This window comes from Gavialis gangeticus, unplaced genomic scaffold (assembly GCF_001723915.1).
Source record: "Gavialis gangeticus isolate Ggan-Ray unplaced genomic scaffold, GavGan_comp1, whole genome shotgun sequence".
In the NCBI taxonomy this organism is placed as follows: domain Eukaryota; kingdom Metazoa; phylum Chordata; order Crocodylia; family Gavialidae; genus Gavialis; species Gavialis gangeticus.
Genome location: NW_017728998.1, coordinates 45244230 through 45269849, shown reverse-complemented (window position 1 = coordinate 45269849; position 25620 = coordinate 45244230). Strand labels below are relative to the sequence as shown.

The 25620-nt window shown below is 46.6% G+C and overlaps 1 protein-coding gene across 2 annotated transcripts in view; it reads left to right on the top strand.

Moving 5' to 3' along the window:
* Positions 1–25620, top strand: part of HYDIN (HYDIN, axonemal central pair apparatus protein) — a 533466-nt gene that overhangs the window by 487886 nt on the left and 19960 nt on the right. For both annotated transcript variants that reach the window (XM_019505831.1, XM_019505830.1), the window contains exons 59-72: positions 1580–1815; positions 3293–3444; positions 3554–3743; positions 4670–4778; positions 6608–6865; positions 8644–8786; positions 9406–9624; positions 12651–12811; positions 14030–14145; positions 16055–16289; positions 17091–17303; positions 19141–19279; positions 21360–21525; positions 23117–23264. In XM_019505831.1, coding sequence (XP_019361376.1) covers positions 1580–1815; positions 3293–3444; positions 3554–3743; positions 4670–4778; positions 6608–6865; positions 8644–8786; positions 9406–9624; positions 12651–12811; positions 14030–14145; positions 16055–16289; positions 17091–17303; positions 19141–19279; positions 21360–21525; positions 23117–23264 — 2485 coding nt within the window. The remainder of the gene's footprint in view (positions 1–1579; positions 1816–3292; positions 3445–3553; positions 3744–4669; positions 4779–6607; positions 6866–8643; positions 8787–9405; positions 9625–12650; positions 12812–14029; positions 14146–16054; positions 16290–17090; positions 17304–19140; positions 19280–21359; positions 21526–23116; positions 23265–25620) is intronic.

The following is a 25620-nucleotide window of genomic DNA, read 5'->3' as shown; positions in this document are numbered from 1 at the left end:
ATCATGGCTGCTGCCCATCCTGGGCAGTCCACTTATATAGATAGCCCTTATTACCTCATTTACCTGATCCAATGAAGGCCAGCAACTGTTGGCTGCCAGCCAACCAATTTGAAATGCATCACTGGTTGCTGGGTAGGCTGGCAGGGTCTTTAGCTCCCTCACAGTCAGGTTGGCATTGCTTAGAACAATAGGGAGCTTAAGCCCCCACCCAGGTATGTGATGCCAGTCATGTAGGCAGGGGGAGAAGATGTCCCCACTCCCTCAGGAATGTATCCAGCTCAGGTTACAACTCAGGGTTACCTGAAGCAGATGGGACCAGAGGAGTCTGCCCTCTGCAGTGACAATGGTAACCAAATTGTCAGATAGCAGAATTTGGGGAGAGACAGAGATGGTATTCTGCCATATACAGTTCTCATATTCCTTGTCATTGGTGTTGCTTCTTAAACATCTTCTCTCTAGTAATCAGCTCAACTTCTCTTTCTTCTTGCTTCTGCAGTTGAGACTCCATTCTCATTATGTTGTTTGTGACAAATAAAAAGTCCTTGAGGTAGGGACAGTCTTTACAATGTTCTGTACAGTGCATAGTGTAGTGCAGCCTCAGGCCTTGGCTCACACTGCCATAATCCAAACAAAGCTAATAATCATGACTCTTGTTGTTTAATAAAAATCATGAGCCTAATTTGCCAATTTTGAAGTGACGTAACAGCACTGAAACCAGTGGAGTTACACCAATGTAGCAGCACAGTGAATCAAGGCCCATGTGTCTAGCAAAATCCATCAAATGAATTTCATTTTTCAAAGATTTTGTATCGTGGGTGGAGTTTAATAGTTACTATGGAGACAGACTATGTTATCATAAATGTGATGTTTTAACTTCCCAATCAAATCAAGCACCAAAAGAAGATGAAGAGAGGATAGTTCTTTATTGAACAACAGTGAGTTGGGGAGTCTCAATCAAATATCTTAAACATTAGCAAGGAGAATGTAGGGAAATATCTCTGGTGCTACTTGCTTTTCTGGATATGGTGAATGTTCACTGTTTCACATAGTTTTGGCCCATATAGAAGCCCTTCCATACAAAAATACAGCCAGGAAAGCTGTTCTTTGTTAACCTTGATCTTGATATAGCACCATACTCTTGGGTGACTTACTGGCAGTGGAAATGAACTTGGGACCTCTGGTTCTAAAAGCAGGAGCCTCAACTATCTGTGCTGTGTAGAAGCCTCATCTACTGCTCGCTGTTCCCAAGTCACAGTAGAGGGGAAACTAAGCAACATATCCAGGTTTGTGCTAGACACTGAGAGGGGGTAATGAATGAATCTGCTACAATATTGACTAACTGATGGGGAGATTTAGCTCAGTCAAGTAGAAGCTGTACCCCTTAAAATCCAATTTTAATCCTCGCTTCTGACAACCCACCCTGAGGTATGATATTACATTGACCCATGCAAAAAAGGATTCTTGAGCCAAGTCCATGCCTGCCACAGTGCCAGTGGAGTTACCCATAGGGTGAATCTGGTCTACATTTTTCAGCTTAGAAGGGAGGACTAATCCAACAATTTCTCCTTTCTGTACTCAGCCTTTGTAGTTGATGACATTGGGTCCATTTTTGAGGAACATCGCATCTGCAGCAACATCAACCTTTACCAAATTCTGCAGACTGTGGAAGATGAAGGGGTGTTTGTGTCAGATGAGAATAAATTTATCTTCACGAACGTCCTGGTTGGGCACCAGGCAACAGCTCGGTTCAAGATCTCCAATGTAGGCAAAATTCCCTGTGATGCATTTCTTGCAGTCAAACCCATCTCCAGCAAGGTAAGCATTAGTGGTTGAAAAGGCCATTGCTCTCTGACCAGCCACTGGAGCCCAAACCCCCATATGTCCCCCCGCCCCCTCAAGCAGACTGAACAGAACGCACTGTGTTTCTGAGACCTGTTGTTTCCCCTTGCCTGGTCTGGACCAGTGCGTGGTAATAGAATGTCCCTTCTACCCCTACAATTTCCCAGCAACTTTAGACTTCTGCTCAAGATGATCCAATGTTACCAGGTCCTCACTGATCAAGCTTTGTGCACAACTCCATGCTGGCTTGAACTGGACTGAAGTACCATAAGCAGAGCATCAGTTATAGGGGTACTTTGCCATCAAATGGATCTGATAAGCAATCATGTCCTGGGAGGAAGAGAAGAGAGAACCCCATGGAGTCCCTCTCCTCCACTGTAGTCCAGAAGAGAAATGTCCCCTCTCTTCCCCATTCCCTGAAGCACTCAATAGAAAGAGCTCCACAAGTCTTTTTGGGACAACTGCTCTTAGTCATTCCCCTTTCCACTGCCAAACCTCCTTTCCTATGACAAGTTTCTCCTTTACTGGTTGGTCTGCCTTAGCCTGAAGATCATTTCAGATTTTTTCTGAAACCTTGACCTTTTTCAAGCTTAAGTTTATTTTCAGCTTTTCTCTTGATTAAGCATGTCATGGTACGCGTAATATAAACAGAAACAAACAAGAGGTCTGAGCAGTAAATAAGCAGGCACCAAAATATGGAATGGGCTGAGTGAATAATAGGACGATACAAATACTTAGTATGTATTGACTTACGAGGAAAGACTGGGGGAACTGGGCTTATTTAGCCTAGACAAGAGGAGATGGAGAGAAGACTTAATAGCAGTCTTCAGCTACTTAAAGGGGGTTAAAAAGAGGATGGAGTCTAGACTGTTCTCAGTGGTGGCAGATGACAGAACAAGGAGCAATGGTCTCAAGTTGCAGCAAGGGAAGTTTAGGTTAGATATTAGGAAGAATGTTCTTACTAGAAGGGTAGTAAAACACTGGAACAGGTTACCCAGAGAGGTGGTAGAAGCTCTATCCTTGGGGGTTTTCAAAACCCAGCTAGACAAAGCTTTGGCTGGAATGATCTAGTTGGGGCTGGTCCTGTTTTGGGAAGGGGGTTGAACTAGACGACCTCCTGAGGTCCCTTCCAACCCTAATTTTCTATGAATCTATGATTCTGTGTATGCATTGTTGGCCACTAAGGAGTCAGCTTTGCCTATAGTTATCACACACTGTTGTCTTAGGTACTACACTGTTTTACAAGACTCAGAAGGGAGCATGTTTTTTCTGGTCTTTACACTGCAGCCATTAGGACACATATCCCTTTGATATCATGTCCTTTGATAGGAGGGAGAATGAGAGCTGGAGGAAGGAATTTGTCCAGTATCCCTTATGTGTGCACATGTCTAAATACCTCTAATAAAGTCTGTCTGGAGGACATTTCATGTTAACACTGTCGGTGTTCCCTAAGGCTGCTGCGCGCATTAATGACATCTTTGAGGTGGATCCTGTTCGGATGTGTATCCCTAGCCGCTCCCATGCCTTTGCGACAGTAACCTTCACTCCTCAGACGATGCAGAGCTACCAGTGCATTTTTGAAGCTTCCATTGATGGACAGCCAAGGTAATTCATGCCACTGCTTATAGGGAGGCTGGCTTTCCCTGATACATTTGTCCTCTGTGTGCAAAGCAGGCATGTGGCAATAACACTAGTTTGCTTGTGCTCTCTACAGCTTGGTCAGTAAATCACGAAATTTAACATTTGATATCACTGGTGATGGGAACCTCCCCCGAGTGACCATCGTGCGTCCTGTCCTCCGCAACAAACGAGGGAACCCACTGCTGCTCTTCAAGAGGCTCCTGCTAGGCCACTCGGAAAAACTTCCACTCATCCTTAAAAACAGTGGTGTTATACCTGTTCAGGTAATGGCTGGCCAGAGAGCATCTGAATAGCTGATTGTGAAGCAAGTCCTTCGCTCGTTGTGGAAAAACCCTATAGAATGTAATAAGAATGAAACCAGCAGAGATGTATTAAAATCACTAGAAAACCCTTTGGAATTTGGTATGAAACAAGATTCTTTTTGAATACTCTCTGAACAGTCCTGTCGAATTCCATAGCTGGGATATAATTCTCTCTTAGATTCCATGTGATGAATCAAGAAACCAGTAGATAAGTTCTCACTTTCTATCAGTTTCTCAGCATTTCCAGAGGTGCTGGCTTTTCACTGCCTATCTGTGTCTTCTTTCCAATAATTGCATAGCTGTCTTCTCGAGTCTTAAATGCATGCTTTGATTTTTGTGCCCTTAAGAACCAACTTTGTTTGCTGAACCTTAATAAATCACCAACAGAAATGGGTATCAGACAGACTAATTAACAAGTGACTGACTCATTTACTGGTAAAACCTCCCCCCTTGGAGGTGTCATTTTCTGACCAATTTGTCATTTTTACTTAATATTAGAAGCAAAAGCTCTTTTTTCCCCTACTTTCTATTTTGTTTTTAATTATGAGAAGGTTTGCATTTCATTTTAATTACATCCTATTCTGTTTAGGTACATTTTACTCCTTTCTAATTATGCACAATTATATTCTAATTAAATTCTGTTCAATTACTTTTTTAACCTTTATACTCAGTTTGATTGCTTTCTAATTGCATCATGTTCAGTTGCATTTAAATACAGTCTTATCTATCTGCTTACATTCTAATTTCCTTATATTACTTTGCTTCCAACTAAAAGCACATTGCTTCTGAGTTCAGCTTCCTGTGAGGCATGAACAATGTTCTGTTGATTCACAGGCTGTCCCATAGCCAAGCCAATGCTGTTGTGCTTTGTATTTTACTTTCTCCAGATGATGATTGACCTGCTGGATGAACAAGGAGTTTTCTCACTAAAAGCCAAGCCAACCACAAACTGCCTCTCTCTGGCTCAGAATGAGGAGGAGGAATCCACTAGGGAAGGTAAATGCAATTGCCATGGTGGGAGGGAAGAGCGAAGAGCTCCCTTGGGAAATATATTCACAGCTTCATTGACAGGAATGATTGACACCAAGGTCTAAGAATCACCAAGGTCATCACAGCCTGGGTCTGAGAAGCAGCACTGCAAAGACTTACTCAGGTCATTGTGTTCTGACTGGTGCTGCCCTCACCCCTGTACATTGCTAGGACTTAGAGGCACATCCCATAGTTCTTTGTGTTGCAAGTAAATTGAACCCATCTAGGATCTTTCCTGGTGAATTGTGGGAGAATTGTCTGTCTTTCCAGGCAACACAAGGAAAATTTCAGGAGGGTATTGAAGGACTTGGAACACTTGAGAATGTTCTTATTGCAAAGTGGGCAGATTTAGCCACTTGCTCTGGCTGTGCCAGCTGACCTGGGTTGAAAGCACCACATGGATGAAAAGGAGCCTGAGTTAACTGTACTGAAGACTCTTCAGGCATATTTACACTGTCAAAGGACCAAGTTAGGAAAGGCCACACTGAAGCCTGGCACGCTCGCACCAAGCGTGCTACACCCTGAAATGGACATATGTATATGAAGTGCCTCCTTAGTTTGACACTGTGTGCACTGATAAGTGCCTCATGAGACAGAGCTTGTGGACATGTCTCCAGTGCTGCACTTGGATATTGCAGCTGGTTTGCAGTGTAATATATGTAGAGTCTTGTGGGTACTCCTTGGCTGGAGAAAGGTTAAGGGACATCACCATAACAGAAATGCAACCTTGTTAAGGCAGTAAGCAGTCAGCAGCAGTTCTCATCTGTTGATTTCTGGCAGAAGCTAGAACTATTGAGGCACCAAATGTCTGGAATTGGTCTGGCCTTTGGTTTTTGTCTCCGTGATCTGAAGTGGGGATGGTAGGTCTTGAGCAGCCTCCACTCTTCCATACTGGGCACATCTACATATGCAATTAATGCACCTGAATTTTTGCCCAGAAAACTCAGGTGCATTAAACTGCATCCCTGCACACATCTGAACATGCACCTGTCTGGAGCAGTTCATTTCAGAGATGTTCCTTCCCTGCTCTGCCTCTCTGCAGCAGCCTGGGGAAGCTCCTGGCCAGCCCAGGTGCTGATCCTGATCCCCACACAGCTAGGAGAGCTGTCTCCACTGCTGAGCAACTCCCTTCCAGCCTTGTGGCGATCAGGACCCAGTTTTCCCCACCCCCTGTGGCCCCCTACTGCCTAGGCTGATCTGGAGCAGTTTGCTCCTGGTCAGTGTCTACATGTGCGCTTTGGCACATTAGTTTGACTTCTAGTACCTGTATCTGCAGGTACTAGGAAACAACACAGTAGACTAACCTATTGCACAGTAATTGCTGTGCATGTGTAGACAGTCATGCTTTACTGAGGATTAGTCTAATGCACAGTAAAGCATCTCACATAAATGCACCCACTCCTGCCTAAGCCCATATACTGAAGATTTTGGTTTGATGGTAGTAGGACTCTGTACAAATGGATTCATCAGGAACCTGACTAGACCTCTTACGCATACACCATGATCCAGAGGATTGATGATTGCCTACTATATGTAGAACAGGCATTCTGTGCTTCACTGCAGTTCTCCCTAGCACAGGCTTTTGATGGTGTAGACATGCCTTTGGGCCCTCTGCACACTGAGTCTGATATTATACCTCCTCCCTGTGTTACTGAGCTATCCCTCCAAGGGAGCAACAATTCTCAGGCAGCCAGTTGTTAGCTTGTTTTTCTGTTTATGCTCATAGAAACAACTTTTCACCTGTGCATCCATATCTTATATATAATTTCAGGCTTTCATATTCCATTGCTTTGTAGGAAGGAAACCACATACTGCATCCCTTATCCTGCATAATGGGGAATCAGTGGAGTTCGATGTTTTTTTCAAACCCAGCATTGCCCAGCGGGTGGAAGGGAAGATTCATCTGTTAGTGGTGGACAACCAGTATGAGGAGACCAACATTCAGATGGTGGGCGAAGGCTACCAGGATGATATCACACTAGATAATATCCATGGGCTCATAGACAGCATTGAGGAGAATGCTGAGGGGCAGCTGGAAGATGACATTGTGGAGGGTAAGAGAAAGAAAGGAAACTGGTGAAAACTGTGCAGCCCTGTAGAGTCTTGAAGATGTGAATACAGATTGGAATGACTTGAGGTCTGCACATATGTCTTCTAAAGTCAGTGGGGGTCTTGATGTCTAATGTCTTGGGGATTATGTTGAAGGGAATCCACAGTCAACCTAGCTGTGAATGGCACCACCTCATTCATGGTGGGGAGTCAAAGGTGGCTGGACATGCTGCTGGCCACATCACTGTCCTGCGTGCTGTTGGCTACAGAAACTGGCTAGCTTTAGCCAGGGTGGCCAGTGGAATGGAAGACTTGGGTGGACCTTTGACCTTTATTTCTAAATTGGGAAGAAGATAAAATAAAGGGAATAGCAGATGGAGCTGGTATTTAAAATGTGAGCACATCCAGCATGTGTACACACACACTATAGATTTGTGAGGTTGGCAAAGGTAGCAGCTTCTCCTGCTTTGCGGGGCCCAGGAGAACCGTGCTATTGACAGCAGGCAGGAAGTACAGAACACAAGAGTGATGAGGAAAGTTTGAACCTGGCTACACCTGAAGGAAATAGTGCTCTTAATGAGAGGCTGAAAGTCAGCAATGGATAAGGATACTTACACAAGTATCCTTAAAAGGTTGGCCAGGTCGGGATCACCCAGGGTCAGGAGAAGCAGCCAAGATCTGAGGGGAGCATGCAGAGTCTGAGTGTAGGGAAGGCAGAAGCCAGGTGATCTGTCTGGGGAACTTAGTCAGAGATCCAGAGAGCTGGGCAAAGCATGGGGTCAGAAGGTTAAACAGGAGATCAAATCAGAGCTGGGTCAGAGAACCAAAGGGTCAGGCCAAACTTAGGGTCCAGGGGGAAGCCAGGTCATGTGTCCAGAGAATCTGTCAGAGGGCCAATAGTACCACAAAGGTACAATAGCCTAGGTACAAGGTTTTAAGCCTTGTTGCCTGGACACTTTCTCATCTGGGTCAGGGATTTATACTGGAACGGGTGAAGGGTCAGCTGACCCTGGCTGACCACTCCAGTGGCAGCAGTTTGTGTGTAGCTAGGTCCAGGATGAGGGTTCTAGCTACCTGAGTTTGCCCCTGTGTGTTAATGAGGAGGTAACAGACTGGGATGAGCAGCTGTGCCAGGCAGGCTGAGGCCCAGGTTCTAGGCTATGGCCTGACACCACCAGTCCATATTCACATGGCATCTGGTGGAGATGGAGATGTAAAGGAACTGCCAGCCCATGCTGTGTGGTACTTGTTGTGCCCTCTCCTAAGCTTGGGTCAGGATGTCCAGACTGTGGAATAAACTCCCTCCAGAGGTGGTACAATCATCTACCCTAGAAATCTTCAAGAGGAGACTGGATGGTCACCTTGCTGGGGGTCACCTGACCCCAGTTGTCTTTCCTGCCTCGTGCAGGGGGTGTGGACCTGATGATCTTGTGAGGTCTCTTCCAGCCCCTTACAAACTATTAATCTCTGTGCATGTTTCCTAGGATACCTGAATTTGTCTCCTCCAAATGGTAGTTGCATGCTGTAATCTGTGTCCATCTGTTTCACTATGGAAGCAACCCATCAATTGCAGCAAGTGAAGGAACGCCTCTGTGTCAGAGCATGTTGCTGTGGAATAGAGCTAGATACACTGGTTCAGGAGGGACTGCTTTAAGCCATCTCTGTCTGAAGCAAGCTTGTGAATGCCTGTGGCTGAGCAGGGAGAACTGGTGTAAATATATAAGTACGTGTATGAGAGGAAGGGCACTTCATGAATCATAAGAATCACCATTCTTGTTCTTAGCTACCAAAGCAGATCATATTCAGTTTGGGGACTGTCACATTGGGAAGCCCTACCAAGTGACCTTCTCAGTAACCAACCGCAGCAAAGCAGACGTGATGAGGTTCGAATGGCCCAGTGGCACTCCATTTAACTTCTCCCCCCAGGTATCTACTTTTGTCTTTTCTGGGTGCATAAGAAGCCACTTGGTTAGTGACTTGTAGTCAGGAATGCTAACCCTGACTTGGAAGATAATGCTCATCTCTGTCCTGCAGGAGATCCAGTTTATTTCTTGGTTCTTGAGCTTGCTGGGCCTGGGAACTGTGTTATGGCATATCTGGCCAAACTAAAGGCAAAAAAGGATGAGGGATATGGCTGTACGAAGCAACTGCTCTTCCTCTCTGAGGGCTGTTCATGGCAGAAGTCAACTTAATTCAAAATAGCTGCCTCCCTTTGTTAAACAAAGCCAGTGAGGGAGACCATGAGTTGCTCAGGGCTGTGGTGTCACCCAGTCTTCTCTTCTCTATCAGACCTGACAGAGCAGTTTTCTTTCTACCTCTCCTGCAGTTGGTTCCTCCAACTGGTGGCTACTGGGCACCACATAAGGAAGTAAACACAACCATCGCCTGAATTATGGATACATAGAAGAGAATCTGGTTCTGAATCCACTATAAATAAATGCATGGCCAATGCAGAATTACATCATAGCCTATGTCAGTCCTTTCTTTGCTGGTCATTGACCTGCCATTCATGAAATATTGGTCTTTCTCCTGTGATGCCCTCTAGGTTGGCCATCTCCACACTGGCTGTGCTAAAGACATAACTGTGACCTTGAAATCCAGTGTTCCTGTCACCTTCAAAATGCACACAGTGAAGTGTAAGGTGTGCAGAATCACCTTTCATCTCCCAGCAGACCAGGTCTCTGATTGGGATGACCGCCTGCACACTGTCAAGTGGGTGGATGCCACAAGAAGCCTTCCAAATGTATGCCCCACAAAGAAGAAGGTAAGAAGCAGGGTAGTAAAAGCTAATATACCAAGCACAAAAGCTTTCTGAGCCAATCCTGTGTTATGTACAGACCTATTGACCTGCCAACTGAACAACTCCGTAACCTCAGCATAGCCTTTTAACTGTGAGTGTGACTGATCATTGGCATAAACTACCAAGGACACTGGTGGATTCTCAGTCAACACAAGCTGTTGGGCTCAATGCAAGGTAGTTGGATGAAATTCTGTGGCTTCCAGTGATCATTTCTCGTCTTAAAATCTATTAGTCTGATTTCAGTATAGCCCTTGAATTAGCAGGGAATTACCATATCTACTTGAATCTAAGACACCCCTGAATTTAAGATGACCCCCCCTAATAATTAGATTCTATATATGGAACATTTCTAAATTGGTTATAATTTTCCAGGTATAGAATCTAATTATCAAAGGGTTGCCCTAAATTCATTCTCCCCAACTGCTACAGCAGGGAAAGCAGTGGCTGCTGAGGGAGGAGTCAAGTAGCTAAAGGGTCAGGCAGCCCCCTTGCCCTCTTTTCCCTTGCCCCAGCAGCCTTCCTGCCCCCCTGCCACCTGCACTGCCTATTCCCACAATCTCTGCCCCTCTCCTCCACTCCCCACAATCTCTGCCTCTCCCCCCACACCCTAGTATCTGCCTCTTTCCTCCCCATACACCCCACAGTCCTTCTGCCCTTTTCCCCCCTTTCTCCTCCCCACTTACTATCAGATGGTACTCAGGCTCTGTTCCCTTCCCAGAGCACAGCACATGGAAGTGCAGCCCTTGCTGGGCCATGCAGCAGCATCAGCACTGATGATTGGCCAGGCAGGGGATGGGGCCAGGGTCCATATGCTCCGTTCCTCAGTGCACCTAATAGTAAGGTGGAAAAGTGGGCAAGGCAAGAGGGAGGTGCGCAGAAGCTGCAGAGAGGCAGGTGGCTATTATGGGTCAGAGCCAGAGTCAAGAGCCACAGCAGCCACCTGCCCCCCACCTTGCTTTGTACATGAATCTTAGACAAGGGTTCTTGTCCCCCATGCTGACTGGGGAAAAAACCCTTGTCTTATAGTTGAGTAGATATAGTAGTCCCATCATGTTCAACTTCCAGGTTTCTTGAGGGAAAATGTCATTAATTCCTCTAGCGTATTTCAGATATCCACCTGTGTGGTGAAGTGAGTGCTCTTTGCATTGTGGCAACTGACATTTCAACTCATGTATCTGTGCTGTGTGCAGTATCTCATTATACAATACAGTGCTAGCCAGTAGTTTAGCTAGTTCTGCAGCAGATAGGTCCTCTCATTCTTTACATCCTTTTTGAGTCAAACCAGAATGCATTGGTGATGAATGGTTGAAAGGCCTAAAAATAGTCATAGGAACTTGCTGCACCATGGACCTTTCCAGTGAATTTGTCTCCACCCTAACGGAGACACTTGTCCTCGCCAAGGTGAAGGCAATTCAGTCTCACTTTATTCACAGCTGTGACCTGAAGGAAAGGTCAGAAGAGAATTCACTGTCTGTGGTTATTCAGCCATGGACTCCTCCAGGTCCAGATCTTCAGCAAAGATAGTCTGTCCTGATTTGAAGGGACCAGTGTATTTTTAAGGGGTGAAAGAGATGTGATTTTATTGTTCATTACAACTCAGACTACTCCAAACTACTCCAAATCAGTGTCCATAGAAGTCTTGCATTCCCTTCCTCTCCACCGCCATCTCCAATGGTTTTCAACATTACCATCAATGCTAAGCCCCTGTGTTACTTTATCTCTACATAGTAATCTTTTTCCCTAGAACTCTACATAACACAATCTCATTACCTTCTCATCTCTACTTTTAATTTTCAAATAATTCTACATTTATTCCTAAGTGTCCCCCTATAGAGCTTGAGCTTCAGCATTCCAAAAAGTCTCTCAAATTTTCTGACTTGAAGGAAGGGGAAGTTCCTTATTTAGCATAATCCAATAAAACTTCACCAGATTTCCAAATAAGCAACTTTTTAAGCAAATAAGCCTTCCCCTCTTGCCAAACGCTGACTTGACAGGACAACTTTTCCTTCACTAAAACTTCCCAAGCTTTTTGAAACCACTCTGTGATTTCAGGGGTGTCACATCTCTTGCAGGCTTTTGCAGTTATAATTCTTGCAGGCACTGGAAGTTGAATGATCAGTTCTCTATGACATTTACATTGCAGAAAGGAACAGTAGAGGTCTTCTGATAGTTGGCATCCTATTATTTCCTTCACCCTATCTCCCGCCTTCATCCAGAACAGTTTAATTCTGGGACAAGTCCACTATGTATAGTAGAGTCTCTCAAATGACCACATGCCCTCCAAGATTTGCCTATTCCAATACCATAAATGCATTTCATGTTAAGCATGGTTAGAGGGCATCAATATAAGATTTTAAAACCATTCTCTTTTATTATCTTGCAGATAGATGCATGAGGACCTTTGCTCTAGATGGCATCCTACTCTTCAGCACTAATTTCTGAACCCCTGTCATTAGCCCACTTTGTCATAAACAGTGTTTTCTCTTCTATATGGCTATTTAAAATTGCTTTATATAGCATAGACAATTGGCCTGTACATTTCATGGGTTTGACCATAATTTTCTCAAATTCAGTCACATTTCTACTCAAGTTTACCTTTCTTTGGGAGCGTGTTGAAAAGTGTCTCAATTGCAGGTATTGGAAAAATGGGATTTTTATGTCACCTGCAGTACCATCTCATTTTTATATACTGTTCTTCTGCTTGGCTCCTGTGAACCCCAGGCACAGGATTCAAATACAGCTTCCTTATAGTGCTCCCAAGAACACTGCTCAGTTTCAACTGAAAGGGTTTGCTGATCCCAGAACTTTGATTGGAAGAAAAGGAATGGATCTTGGGGGATGGAGTTCAGGTTTCTTTTTTCCTGAAGGGCTGCCCCTAGGGTGTTTGTGCCAAAACTCTCTTCACTCTTCCAGTGGTGTTGCTATTCTGATTCTGGAGACCTGAGAGGCTCAGATGATTATGGTTTTCTCTTGGTTGGTTCTGCTTGAAGGTGATAGAGACAGACCCTGAACCTGTGCACACCATTGTGGAGGACAGCAGCCTAGAGCTAGACCTTCGACTCAGTGCTGTTGTTGATTATACCCAGTTCAAGCTGGAGACCAAGGAGGTGCAGTTCAAGGAGACCTTGTTGTTCCAGACCAGGATGTTCAAGTAAGTAACTGAAACCAGGTAGGGACCAGCCCAGAGGCACTGTTTTGCCCAGGTTTGCATTGAGTAGCCAGGGTCCACTTACCACAGAATAGTACTAGGCTATGGCTGTTAGCACTGCATCCTGTCCTCTTGGGGCAGGAAGGAGTTCTTATCTGTGCTTTTCTACTAGCTGGTCATTCCTGGGAAGGAGCTGCTAGTGGTCTCTAATTCATTTGATTTTGGTTTCCAGCTACTGATAAACAGAGTCTACCTGCTGCTTGGCTAGGTCTGGTGATGTAACACAGAGATATCATCTCCTTGCAGTTCCTGGGATACCCCTGGCACCATCTGCTGCAATCAGGTGTCACCCCACCTCCCCCATCCTGACCAGGTCCAAGCTTGTGGATTTAGGTTCTGCCTCTCCATCTCTCTCCAGTTCTTTCCATTAAAAAAAATGTTCTCATTTTCCTTTCTGCCCCTAAAAGCTCTGATGCAGTGTTGGGGGCACCAAAATAAACACATCAAGAAGTAAGGCAAAGCATTGTGCAGTGCTGTTGGCACCAAAGGGTTGCTGCAGTCTCACCTAGAAGTAACCCTGGTTAGGACCCAATCCTGCCACTTACTTCTACTCCACTTCCAGGGAAGTCCTTCTTACCTCATTACACATTGTCAGTGCTCAATATAGATTACTATGCATGCTCTAGAAACAGTCCTTAGATGACAGACATTCAACGCCAAATGTAGAAACAGGAAACCAAAAGGGACTCCAAGGTCTCTCTGTTACCTTTGACAACTTTGTTCTAAAATCCTTGTAATTTCCCTGACACACAAACGGTTTGTCACTTGTGAATCCAGAAGGAGAAATCCTGTGAACACTGAAAGGTACCTGGGCCAGCCTAGTAGCATCCTGGCAGTGGACTGAGAACTAATTTTGGAAGTTAATGTTAGTGACATGCCCTTGGCCCGTACCTCCCAAGCACACAGGATTCTCAGCAGAATCACTTGGTGAAATCTACAGGCTAGATTCCATTCCCTTACACTAAATAGCACATTACCTTACAAGTGGATCCATTGAACTCAGTGCAACTGGTTGTAGACTGAAGTACTGCTCAACATGAGAAAAGGGGTCAGAATTTCCCCCTACAAGATGTTTTGTTTTCCTCTTGTTTCTTTGGCCTTTTTTAATCCCTTCTGTTCAATAGGTTGTCTCTTCTCCCCTTTGTCCTACCGCATTTGCAGGTTCAAATTAGCCAACAAGGGGAATGTGGCACTAGAGTACTCCTGGAAGATGGTCATGGAGGACAACAGGAGGACAGTCAACTTTCCAGAGGAACCTTCACCACCCAGTCCTGAAGGTAAGGGTATCGCCTTTCCTTTGGTTTCCACATGGCAGCTTCTTCTAGAGATAAGTACTATAACCTGCAGACTGACAAAGGAAGGTTATTGAGAGCTCAGGGAGCAGACTGAGCCTCTGCCTGAGCTCAATACTGAAGGTGACATTCTCCAGCATCACCCAGGCAAGTAACTTCTCTCTAGGTTAAGACAAAGACAGTTTCCATTTTGGCCTTCCTTATTGTTTTATTTTCCCTGTGCCCATCATCAAAATACTCACAGCTTATATTACAGAGACAGTGGGCCCTGCAAGGAGTCAGCAGTGATAGGAGAGCTCAAAACATCAGCCAGTTTAGAGCCACAGATTGAGAGGGTGGGTCAGGAGCTAGAAAGTTGGGGGGTCCTGTTGTAGAGTATAATGGAATCAAGGTCTCTTCAGGCTGCTGGGAGAGAGTTGGGAGCTAATTACTATGGGAAAGAATCAGGGTAAATGATATCCCCATATCCAAGAGCAATGCAGAAAGAGATGGCTGTAAGTCAAACAAGGAACATTCACAGCAGAGATTTAGGAGTGGGTTCAGCAAGGCACCTGACTATATGCATAGTTTTGAATCATTCGAGTGTTTAACATTATGATGTCCTTTCCTAACATAAGCTGTCCTGCTCTGCAGTCATGTAGGTACTTTGCTAAATTATTCTGTTTAACTTTGGTGGAGATGAGAGATGTTGCAGATGGGGGCTCCTCTCCAACTGCTGTTCAGCATATTATGCAGACTTCAGTTGAAATGGGAACAGACATCAGTTGAAATGGGAACAAAGGCAAGGTTTCAGGAAGGGTCAGAATCTCATATGAATAACACTAGAATCTGCTGTTCAGTTAGATAGAATAGAAATGATAAGGTATATCAATCTTCATGCTTCCAGGAAAAGACTGATCACTAGGTGGGTCAGGAAAAACTTTTTCCATGAGATAATGTACAAACTGATACACTAAAGAAATTCTCTCTAGCATCCATTGTTGACTGCTGGCTGATACAGGGTGCTCCATTAATGCAAATGGACTACTGTTGTTTATGACGGGTTGTCTTTAGTTGGTTCTAGATGACAGAGGATGGGGAAGAGTAAATGGATGTAGCGTGCATGGGTGCTCAGAGGACTTGCACACAATGGGCCAAGTTGTGACTCCAGCTTTACTTTTATTAATGTCAGATGGGCAGGATTTGGCCCAATCTCTTTAAATACTTATCAAGCCTTCATCCTAGCACTTTGTTTAAAGTACTGTACTGTGGCCTCTATCAGCAGATTGATTTTAATCCCTTGTGTGGAATTCTAGCAGGTATTTGACTATATATCTATTCGTTGTAGCTGCCCGTTCACCCAGTCCTTTTTCCTCACTCCATATTGCCTTTTGAGTACTCCTAAAATCTAGGATTAGGATTCAGTAAAGGGCAGTGCAGCAGTAGAGACACAAATGACCAGATTCTATTCTAAGCATACAAGTACACTTATGCACAATTCTAGTCCATCCTATTCACATCCTGAAAATGCATTAGAGCATCCACTTTTGAGTCATAAAGAAGCAGCAAAGAGGAGGAGGAGGAGGATTCACTCGCCTTTTGCATTAACTGCTTTCAGGGACGTACTCAGGGTGGATCAGAATCACACTTAGGTGTCTAAATGCACTTTCAGGTCTAATAGGTGTAATCTAAGAGTAGAGTCTGGCTCAGACAAAGCTACACTGTAGCTATCACTAGCCTCATTTGGTATCCTCCTTTTCAGAGTGTTTGCAAAGAGGTATTTCCTTTCTGGAGTCCTTAAGCCAAACACTACTCAGCCATTCTTCTGTTAGCATGAACCAAGGGGCAGGGGTGCTCAGAACAATACATTTCATCATTGAAAGAAACTGTCTCAGTAACCCATTCCTTAATGCAGGAGAGCCCCCATCTGCAACATCTGCTGTCTCCACCAAAATGCAGTCCAGCCAAGTAACCAGCCAGCTAGGAACTGTTCTGGAAAGTGTCGTCTCCTTCCTGTATGCTGCCGCTGCTCACCCTCCATTCTCCATAGAACCCAGCAGTGGTGTCATCACAGCTGGAAAGAAGCAGCTGTTCCAGGTGAAATTCTCCCCACTAGAAGTGGGAGAATTTGAGGGCCAAATCATTTGCAGGTAGGAAATGTTCAAAATGGGGAACAGTTTGACAAGGGGAATGTTGATAATAGGACTTTGGTATAAGTGCAGTTATTTCTGCTGTAGATATCTCCAAATTGGAGGGACCGGAGATAGTCAAGGAAGGGTCGGGCCTCAGGGGAACATCAGAAACCTGCTGATTTACTTAACTTCATATTGGATGCAACTAGCTAGAAATCAAGCCAGTGTCATAATATAGGTTCTTTAGTTCTGTGAAAGTCTCAGAATAACAAGGAGAATCTGAATCACATTGAGAAAATTCACTTTAAAAAAATGTTAACCTGCCAGGAGCTTGAGTACAAATAGGATTCAGTCTTTCAGAGATAGAGGAAAACTAATTTGCAGTCTTTCCCAAAACTCTTGCCTCTCTTGTGACATGATCTTGCAGTCCTAATGTCCTAATAATATTCACTTCCCTTGGGTGTGGAACATCATTTAATCCACAAGAGGTTCAGATTATTGGATTTTGGAGAAGTATTTGACTTTATCAGAGCCTTTTACACACTTAATCACCAAACCAACACAGCCTCCAATCAAAGAAGTGCCACTTCTGTTATGCTGAGGTGTTACTGTGAATTAGTCTGGCACTTCACCTCTGTTGCCTCATCACCATGGAGTGAGTCTATATTAGATTCACTGATCATGTGCCAAAGGGGAGGAAATGAAGTTGCATGAAATAGAAGGGGTACAGAGAAAAGTACTAGATACCTGGCTAGCTGGAATTATTAGCCTGTAGAGCTGTCTAACAACCTTTAATAACACTGCTCCATTTCTTTTTAGTATCCCTAATCTAAAGCCAAATTGTGAAAGCCCAGTAGTATCTGTGAAGGGGAGAAGCCTGCTGCCCTACTGCCATTTTGAGTTGGAAGACTCTGACTATATTACCGCCAACAGGCGCAACCCAGAGCTGCGAGGGCCCAAGGGGGGCACACTGGATCCCAACACAAGGGTGATTGAGTTTGCCTCTGTTGGGGTGCGTGCCCGGAACAGAAGGTGAGTGCAGAAAAGACTTGTATGGATGACTGCTGGCTATCCCTGAAAATCAGCCAGGAAACTTTCAATCAAACCCTGTGGTATGTTAGTACTCTAATCCTGCCATCCTCAACTGCCTGGAGACCCCTTGGGGATGTGAGCAGGTACAGCATAGACTGGCATCTTTGCTTCCCCCAGTCCAGCCGTGAAACACGCATGGCTGTTCTAGAGCAGATCAGCTCTATGGTTTCTTCCAGTAAAACTGTCTTCTGTTCTTTGGATACTTCAGTCAGGTTGGGTCAGAGAAGGAAATAATCTCCTTAAAGAACATCCTCAGTAAAAAGTCTTGCCTTGCTAGATTTACCATCCTTGCTCTCTTGTGGGTTGGCCACTCCTTTTCTGTTTTTATGTGTTTGCAAATAATAACTACCTCCATCTAGCCCAGAGACACTTGAGGCTTCCAGAACTGGGATGGGGCTGCCTTGTCCATAGCAGTGCTGATATATAGGGCTCCTTTTGAGCTGAGTCCCAGGGCTGACCCGTCCCATACTGTGAAACCTGCAGCCACAGGGGGCCCTGCGGCTAAGGGGCCCCCTGCACATAGGCAGAGGAAGTGGGGGGCTAACGGGGCTCAGCCCCACCCAGACACAGGGCAGCAGCAGGCATTGCCTTAGGGCAGCCTGGCCATGGGGTCCTACAGCAGCGGGGGAGGATGGGCATGCTGAGCTACCCTGCGCACTTGCAGCTGGCCCAGCCACAGGCGGGTAAGTTTCTTTTAATGTTTTTATTTTTTCCACAGGCTTGTGGGGTAGGGCAGATCAAGAACCCTGCAATGCAGGAGAGAGTGGGGTAGAGGAAGGGCGAATCATTCACCCCGCCCCTGGCCTGCTCCCTCCTGTACTGTGGGGATTGTCCCATGACCCGGCCCCCATTCACCGTGCCTGGGCCCCAGCCCAGCTGGGTTGTAGGACTATCAGAGCCTGGTGGCTCCTCAAGAGGTGCAGTGCCGGGCAGCCAAGTGGGGGAGGGCATGTGACCCCCCCTGATCTTTGCACATGTGAAGGCAGGTCATAGCTGCAAGCTGGGCTCAGCCTGTGCTCTGTGTCTCCATGCCTCACCATCGCCACTTCAAAAGCAGCACCCGCCGCTATGTGCCTTGCTTCCCAGCCCGCCCAGCAGTGGGATGCACATAGCAGCACTCACCACTTCCGAAGCGGTGGCAGCAAGGCGCGGAGACACGGAGCAGAGGCTGAGCCCAGCTCTCAGCTGTGGCCCACCCTTGCCTGTGCAAAAATCAGAGGACCATGTGCCGTCCCCACCTTGGCTGCCTGGCACCGCGCCTCTGGAAGAGCTGCCGGTCTCTTCCCAGAGATGACACAGGGTGGGGCAGGGTGGGCATGGGGGTCCCGGGGGCTCCCTCCCCTCCATTCTGGCAGTGCAGCCAAGGCTGGCCCTGCTCTGGGCCCCAGCTCTGGGATCCTCAGCTGGTGTGGGGAGGCAGCTGGGGCTGGGGTGGGAAGACAGCTGGGACCGGGGCTAGAAGGTGGCCGGTGCGGCGCAGTGCTGCACAAAGCCACTCCCCCCTTGGCCCTTTCCCCTCCTTCCTTAGACTTTCCCATGGGGGGAGCATGTGTATGTCCAGCCGTTTGCCAACCCCCCTGTGGCCGCCACTGCCACTGGCTTCTTCGGAGCAGGGGGGCCCAAAACTATTTCTTGCAGGGGGCACCAAAAAATGGTGGGCTGGCCCTGCTGAGTCCAGAGTTGTAGTGCCTAGTGTCTGCTGTGTGACAAAGGTCATAATTTCCAGAACAACCTACCTGTTCCCACTTTGATGTCAATTTCTGCTTGTTGTGCCCAGGGCCTTCACTCTCACGAACCCCACCAGTTTCACCTACTCCTTCCAGTGGACTTGTGAAGAGACAAGAGACCTGCGAGAGAAACCAGTTTTCTACTGTCTGACAGAAAAGGGCCAGATCCGGCCTGATAAGAAAGTGGAGGTGGGTGGGAGACCAAAGCACGGATCTGTACTAATGGTGTATGACAGGGGTGGGCAAAATACAGCCTGCAGGCTGGATCTGGCCCACCAACTGATTGGATACATCCCACAAGCAGGCACCCACTAGTTGATTGTAGCTAGCCTGCAACTGCCCTCACAACATTCAGCATGGGGCCAAGCCCTGCCCACTCCCACCCAGGACAGCCTGGGCCACACTGCCAACCACCTTGGCCCCATCCAGCGTGCACGGCTTCCTGGCGTCTGCTCCCAGTGCAGCTGCAGCTGCCTAGGTACTGTTTGGTTCCCCCTGCCTCCAGCAGCTCCTCCTGTTACACAAATTGCCAACTGCTTAATTACGAGCAAGACTTTATAAAGGGGGATAAGGCAAGGTGCTGCGTTTATTGATCACATAAGTTAGACATAGATGTTCAGGAACACCATTCATACAAACACACACAAATCATCATACACATCATTACATACAGGCATAAACATACACAAAACAACCATTTCACCCACACATACACCAGCGTTTCATACACACAGTTTCCAGCAATAGTTTGAAGATAGCAGTTTTGAAGATAACAGCTGGCGCGGGGTGAACAGATGCATCTGTGCTGCAATGAAACAGCAGTAGAGAAAGAGACTCACCCAACTTGGCATTTTCAAAGTGTTCTTTTATAGGGATTGGCATCCTTTATTTTAGTGCTTTGGGGTTTTTCCATACCCAGCTTCTGTTTTTGCAGTTGTTCTTTTGTCTTCAGCTTACCTTAGCCTTGGAGTGTTTTTGCTGCCCATCTGGCAGAATGGATGCATCCCTTTTTCTCGTTATCTTCTTTGTGCCCCAGGCCTAAAAGGGATTCTTCAGCCATTTATTAGTTAGTTACTGGCTGGGAATTTACACATCTGGCGCCTTGTTGCTTACATGAACAGTTAAATCTTCTTTTCCTTCTATACCATTCTCTCACCATTCACCCTTTTACACACACTCATACATAAAGGCTAAGCAGAGTTCATTCACTTATGTCAAGTAGAAGGATACAAAATTGAGTTTTCAAGTTGCTTACAGGACAAGACTAACATGGTTATATTTCAATATTATTACACTCTATGTTAACGTCAGCTATATTAGTTCAGTTCATGCTACACTGCTGCCACTGTTGTGCTACACCAGGCTGCAGGCAGTGCAGGGAAGCTGTGGGGATGTACTAGGTAGAAGGAAGCCATCCTGGGGTGGGGGAAGATACATCCAAGTGGCTTCTGCCTAAGCTTGCAGGGCTGCAGCTCCAGCTCCCAGTTGCCTTCCACACACTCTGCCCACCCAGTGTGATAAGCTGCCTCCGGCAGGAGTGGGTGGGGCTCAGCCCCATGCATAGCACCGTAGGGGCAACTGCTGGCCAGATTGGAGGGTAAAGGGGGTGGACCACATGTGCACCACACCACCTGGGCAAGCTCTGCTGCATGTGTTCATGAATTGGAAGCATTGGCTTGGCTACAGCATGAAAGACTACCCTATCAGAGTGATTCTGCTTGGAGTCATAGCACCATGCTTTTCTTTTAGTACATTTGTGCATGGACATTTTAGGAAGGTTAAAAGCAAACTGTATGCCCCAGTTCTCTGAAGTGCCATTTTCTTATTAGAGATAAGTGTGTCACTGAAGAGTGACAGTTTGGTGCCATTATCTGAGCATGCAGGCATGTCATGGGAAGCGAGCAAGCCAATATTCTTTACTGAGGTATTGAATTTCTCAAGATCCTAAATAAATGAGAGACCATCTGTACTGTACCTACAAGCTAAGGAAACAGGGTTGCCAGGCCAGTAAATGTGTGTAACCTGTTTTTCACCTATTGTGAAAAATCTACTTGTAGTCTGCCTAAGCCTTTGAGCTGTAGAACCATGGTTCTTACAGAACAAGCCCATAAATTGCTGTATGTGGCTGGCTCCTCAGTGGAGGATAGAAAGCCAATCTGTAAGCATAAGTTAGCTATAGTGTAACATCTGTCCTGCTTTTTAGTCCATCCAAGTCGCTGTCACCACTTCAAGCCCAATAACTAGTGTTTTTTTGCTGCTTCTTCCTCAGGTCTCATTTGAATTCATCCCCCAGCACCTGGGTATCACAGAATCATTTTGGACCTTCACAATCCCAGAACAGAACATTTCAGTCCCATTCCTGTTGGTGGGCAACACCACTGACCCATCTGTATCTCTGGACAGATCCCACCTGAACTATCAATCTCTCTTAGTAGGTAAGGTCAGACTTCATCCTAGTACCTTTTGCTACTCTGAGCTTCTTCCTTTATTCAGAGATGTGGAGCCTCATGGTTATTGTCATGGGTGACTGGTGTCTCCTGAGACTGGGGGGGCACAGTTTGTGGGCGGCAGCATCAGCAGCATTGAGGCAAGCAGTGACTGCCCGCAGAAGCTGGTGGCAGGGGGAGAGAGGGGTGGCGAGTGGTGGTGGTGGCGGCATGACGAGCGGTGACCACCTGCAAAAGCTGGTGGCAGCATCAGCAGCGAGGTGGGGTGGTGACCAGCGACCACCCGCAGAAGCCAGTGGCAGCCAATGTCAGGGAGGGCACAGGCACCCCTGTGCCCTCCCTACCACTTGCCTATGGTTACTATTGAGCCTCATTCTGTTATTCTGATATTATAACAAGAAAATGGAAGCTGAGGGCTCTGTAGTTGAGAAGAACAGCCCTTTCCTTCCATCTATCTTTTTAGAGTTTATATTTCTACTCATCACTGCTTTTGGACATTGTCAATGTCAGAGCTGTCAGAGCAATAGCTGTAACTATATCCCTTGTAGAGTTCATGGATTGTCTGGCACTTCATCTTTTTTAGAGCCAAAACTCTACTGAGGGAGGAGGGGTTGGGTTGGTTTTATTGTGGTTATGGGCAAAAAAGTGTCTGGTTTCAAGTTTCTAAAGCAAAGTTGCTTATTAGTGGTGAGTGAGAAACAATGACAAGAGGGAGTGTGGAGCAAGGAATGGGTTAAAATAGGAATTCAGATTTGTCCCATAGAGTTTCTGTTATCAGCTTAGTTCCTGCCTACTCATTCACCTATGAGTTTGTTACAAAAGTGAATGTTGAGAGGTTCCACCATGTAAACATTTTGTTGACACTGGTTCAGCTGGTACCATTTCTTGTCAATGGTGCATTATTGAGTAACTTATGCTGGTAGCCCCAACCAGACCTGTATTGGATCATATGTATGACTATAGTCTACTTAGCACATTTTGGAGAAAAACTGTTAGAAAAATGTTCTGAGTTTTGGAAGTTTTGGGAGAGGGGAATTTATGCATCTCTCCTCTTTGTAGCCAGACTCAGATGTCAGACCCTCTAGGCCAGGGGCAGACAATTATTTTGGGCGGAGGGCCACTTACTGAGTTTTGGAAAGCCATTGAGGGCCTCATGACAGGCAGCCAGGGGCAGATAAATATTAATTTTCTAAATTTTTTAGGGGCCTTGCGGGCCAGATAGAATGGCTTGGCAGGCCGCATTTTGCCCGCCCCTGCTCTAGGCCATGTGCTTGTGCAGTGCCTGGCCAGGTCTGTAGGTGGTATCCCAGTAGTATTAATGGGGGATGGAGTTCTGCATTCCCTCTCACACTGAACACTACACTGTGAGGCTGTCTATAGGCAGGGTGGCCACAGAAGCAACATTTATTCTAAGTGCTGCTGTGTGCATTAGCAATGCTCTCTCACTGTGGGAACCTGTCTATGGTCCCCTTTTCCACCTGCAAAATGTCTAATGTGGTTCTGCACATGAGGGCTGATTCCATGCCAGCCTGTCAGATGAACTAAAGTTTTGCCACCTCCTTCCTGTTTTTCCCCAAAGGACATGAGGCCCACAAGACCATTCAACTGATTAACAATGAAAATATGACCTTCAGCTTTGCTTTCAGAGACAGCTCTCGCTATTCTGAGGGATACATTAACTTCCTGACAGTGCAGCCCATGGAAGGCTCTGTCCTACCTCATTCAAGGTAAAGGGGGCAAGATCTTGGACTTCAAAAACCAGGTTCTGAAAGACCTAAACACATAACTGCATTTCTTCTCTAGCTCTACTGTGAGCTCCCTTTTTGCCCAAACAGCAGACACTCCTAACGTTATACCATCATTACCTCTGGGATTCTTCTGGGGTCTTGTTCAGTCTCCAGCAACAGAAAAATGACTCAGCTGTGGGTCTGCTCTGCAAAGGGCCTGCAAAAAGTGAGCAAACTTCTAATGCAATTTGCTCAGTATCAGAGTTGCTGACTTTAGGCATATGAACAGGTTTCTGCTGGCTTGACAGGGCTAAGAGAAAGCAAGCTGGGCTCTCTTTTCCTTACATGCCCTCCAGGTTTGAGGCCCTTCAGGGTTGGGCTGTCTGTTCCTTTATATACTTTTATGTAACCCCACTAAAATCAGTGAAGCTGAACAGGTAGCACTGAAAGCATGGTTTGGTTTAAATGCAGTGAGACAACACAAGGGTCACTGAGGATATAATTTGGCCTTTGTCTTCAGTGATGCTGCAGGAGAGGAACTAATCCCAGTGTGAATCCTAGATGAGGTTTTCAGGGTTGGCAACCAAAAGACCCATTTTCCTCCTTGCCAGGAAAGCATTCAGTCTGGAAATTACTAAGCAAGACAGATCAAGCCCATGTCCCACTGCCATTTCTGCAGAGAAGTATTGCTCTTTAACAGCCTGGACTTCTCCATCCCGTTCTGGTGTGCTCATAGATTTCATAGACATTAGAGCTGGAAGGGACCTGGGAAGATCATCGAGTCCAGCGCCCCACCCATGGGGCAGGAAGTCAGCTGGGGTCATAGGATCCCAGCAAGATAAGCATCCAGTTTGCTCTTGAAGGTGTTCAATGTAGGTGCTTGAACCACCTCTGATGGCAGGCTGTTCCAGCCCTTGCGGGCTCGGACAGTAAAGAAATTTTTCCTTGTGTACCGCCTGAAACGGTCTCGCAGTAGTTTATTACCATTCGACCTCGTCGTCCCTTGGGGCGCTCTGGTGAACAAACGTTCCCCCAGATACTGGTGGTCACCCCTGATAAACTTATCGGTGGCCATCAGATCACCCCAGCCTGTGGCTGTTGGGGCTTTAATCTCTCTTTCTGACAAATTGTCTTGTAACTTTCTGAGCATGTGACACATTGAAAAATGAAAGCATGCTTAGTCTCAATTTTCCCTTTTGTTTTCATTACTTTGCTGGTTCTCCATTGCCATGGCAATGGCTCTGGGAAATAATTTACTGAATTTACTGGTGAATTCAGGGCAGTTTAAATAAAATTGGTCTTGTTCTTAAGCACAGCTTGTGATCTGTATTCTCCTCATTGTCTGTTATTGAACACAAGGAGTTGTCCTGGCTCTTGCTGTCCTGGTTTGTGCCTGATTCTTATAGATACTGAGTTTCTCCCCTGAGGTCTTCAGGTCACACTGAAGTCAATGGAAGTCAAGAGCATTCAGCACCCTGCCAAATCAGTATATACTGCATACTCATCTGATTTTTTCTCCCAAGGTAGAGCACCTTGCATTTCTCTGTGTTGAATGGCATCAGGTTTTGATCCACCCACCTTATGAGCCTGTCCAGGTTGGCCTGAATCGCCAGTCTATCCTCTAGCACAGTGGTCACCAACTGGTCCATTGTGATCAACTGGTCAGTTGGGAGCCTCTGACAGTCCATCTCAGTCTGAGTGGGGTCTCAGATTGACCTTCAGATGCTCTGCAGGCTCAGATTGACTGTCAGAGGCTCTGCGATCGGGAGTGGTGGGACTTACATGGGGAGTAGCTGGGTCACAGTCCAGGAGACATGGGACACACGTGGCTGGGTTGAGCTGCACCTCCTGCCATTGGGGCTGGGTCAGGTGAGTGGAACAATCCTTCTCCACACCCCCTGAAACAGGGTGAGTGGGGCCTGGGCCAGGGGAGAGTCGGAGCCTGGGCAGCTCATCCAGGTGCACGGGGGGGCTCCCGCTGCTGCATGCACGCTGGCAGTAGCCCATGGGTATGTGCCCCCTGATCTGTGCACGGAGTGAGGCAGCTGCCACTGCATGCTGGGCTTTGCATCCTGAGCCCCGCTGCAGCCGCTCGGGGCACAAAGCCTAGTGTGTAGTAGCAGCCACCTCACCCCATGCACAGATCAGGAGGGGGCATGTGCCCCCTGGGCATAGGCGGTGGAAGGGGGGGCTAATGGGGCTTAGCCCCCCACAAACACGGGGCAGCAGTAGGGCCATAAAGCATCCCAGCTGTGGGCTTCTGGCAGTTGCAGCAGGGATGGGGAGGGACTGGGAGTGAGGCTGGGGCACAGGATGGAGCTGCAAGCAGTTCGTCCTGGGGGTGCCCAGTGGGGGG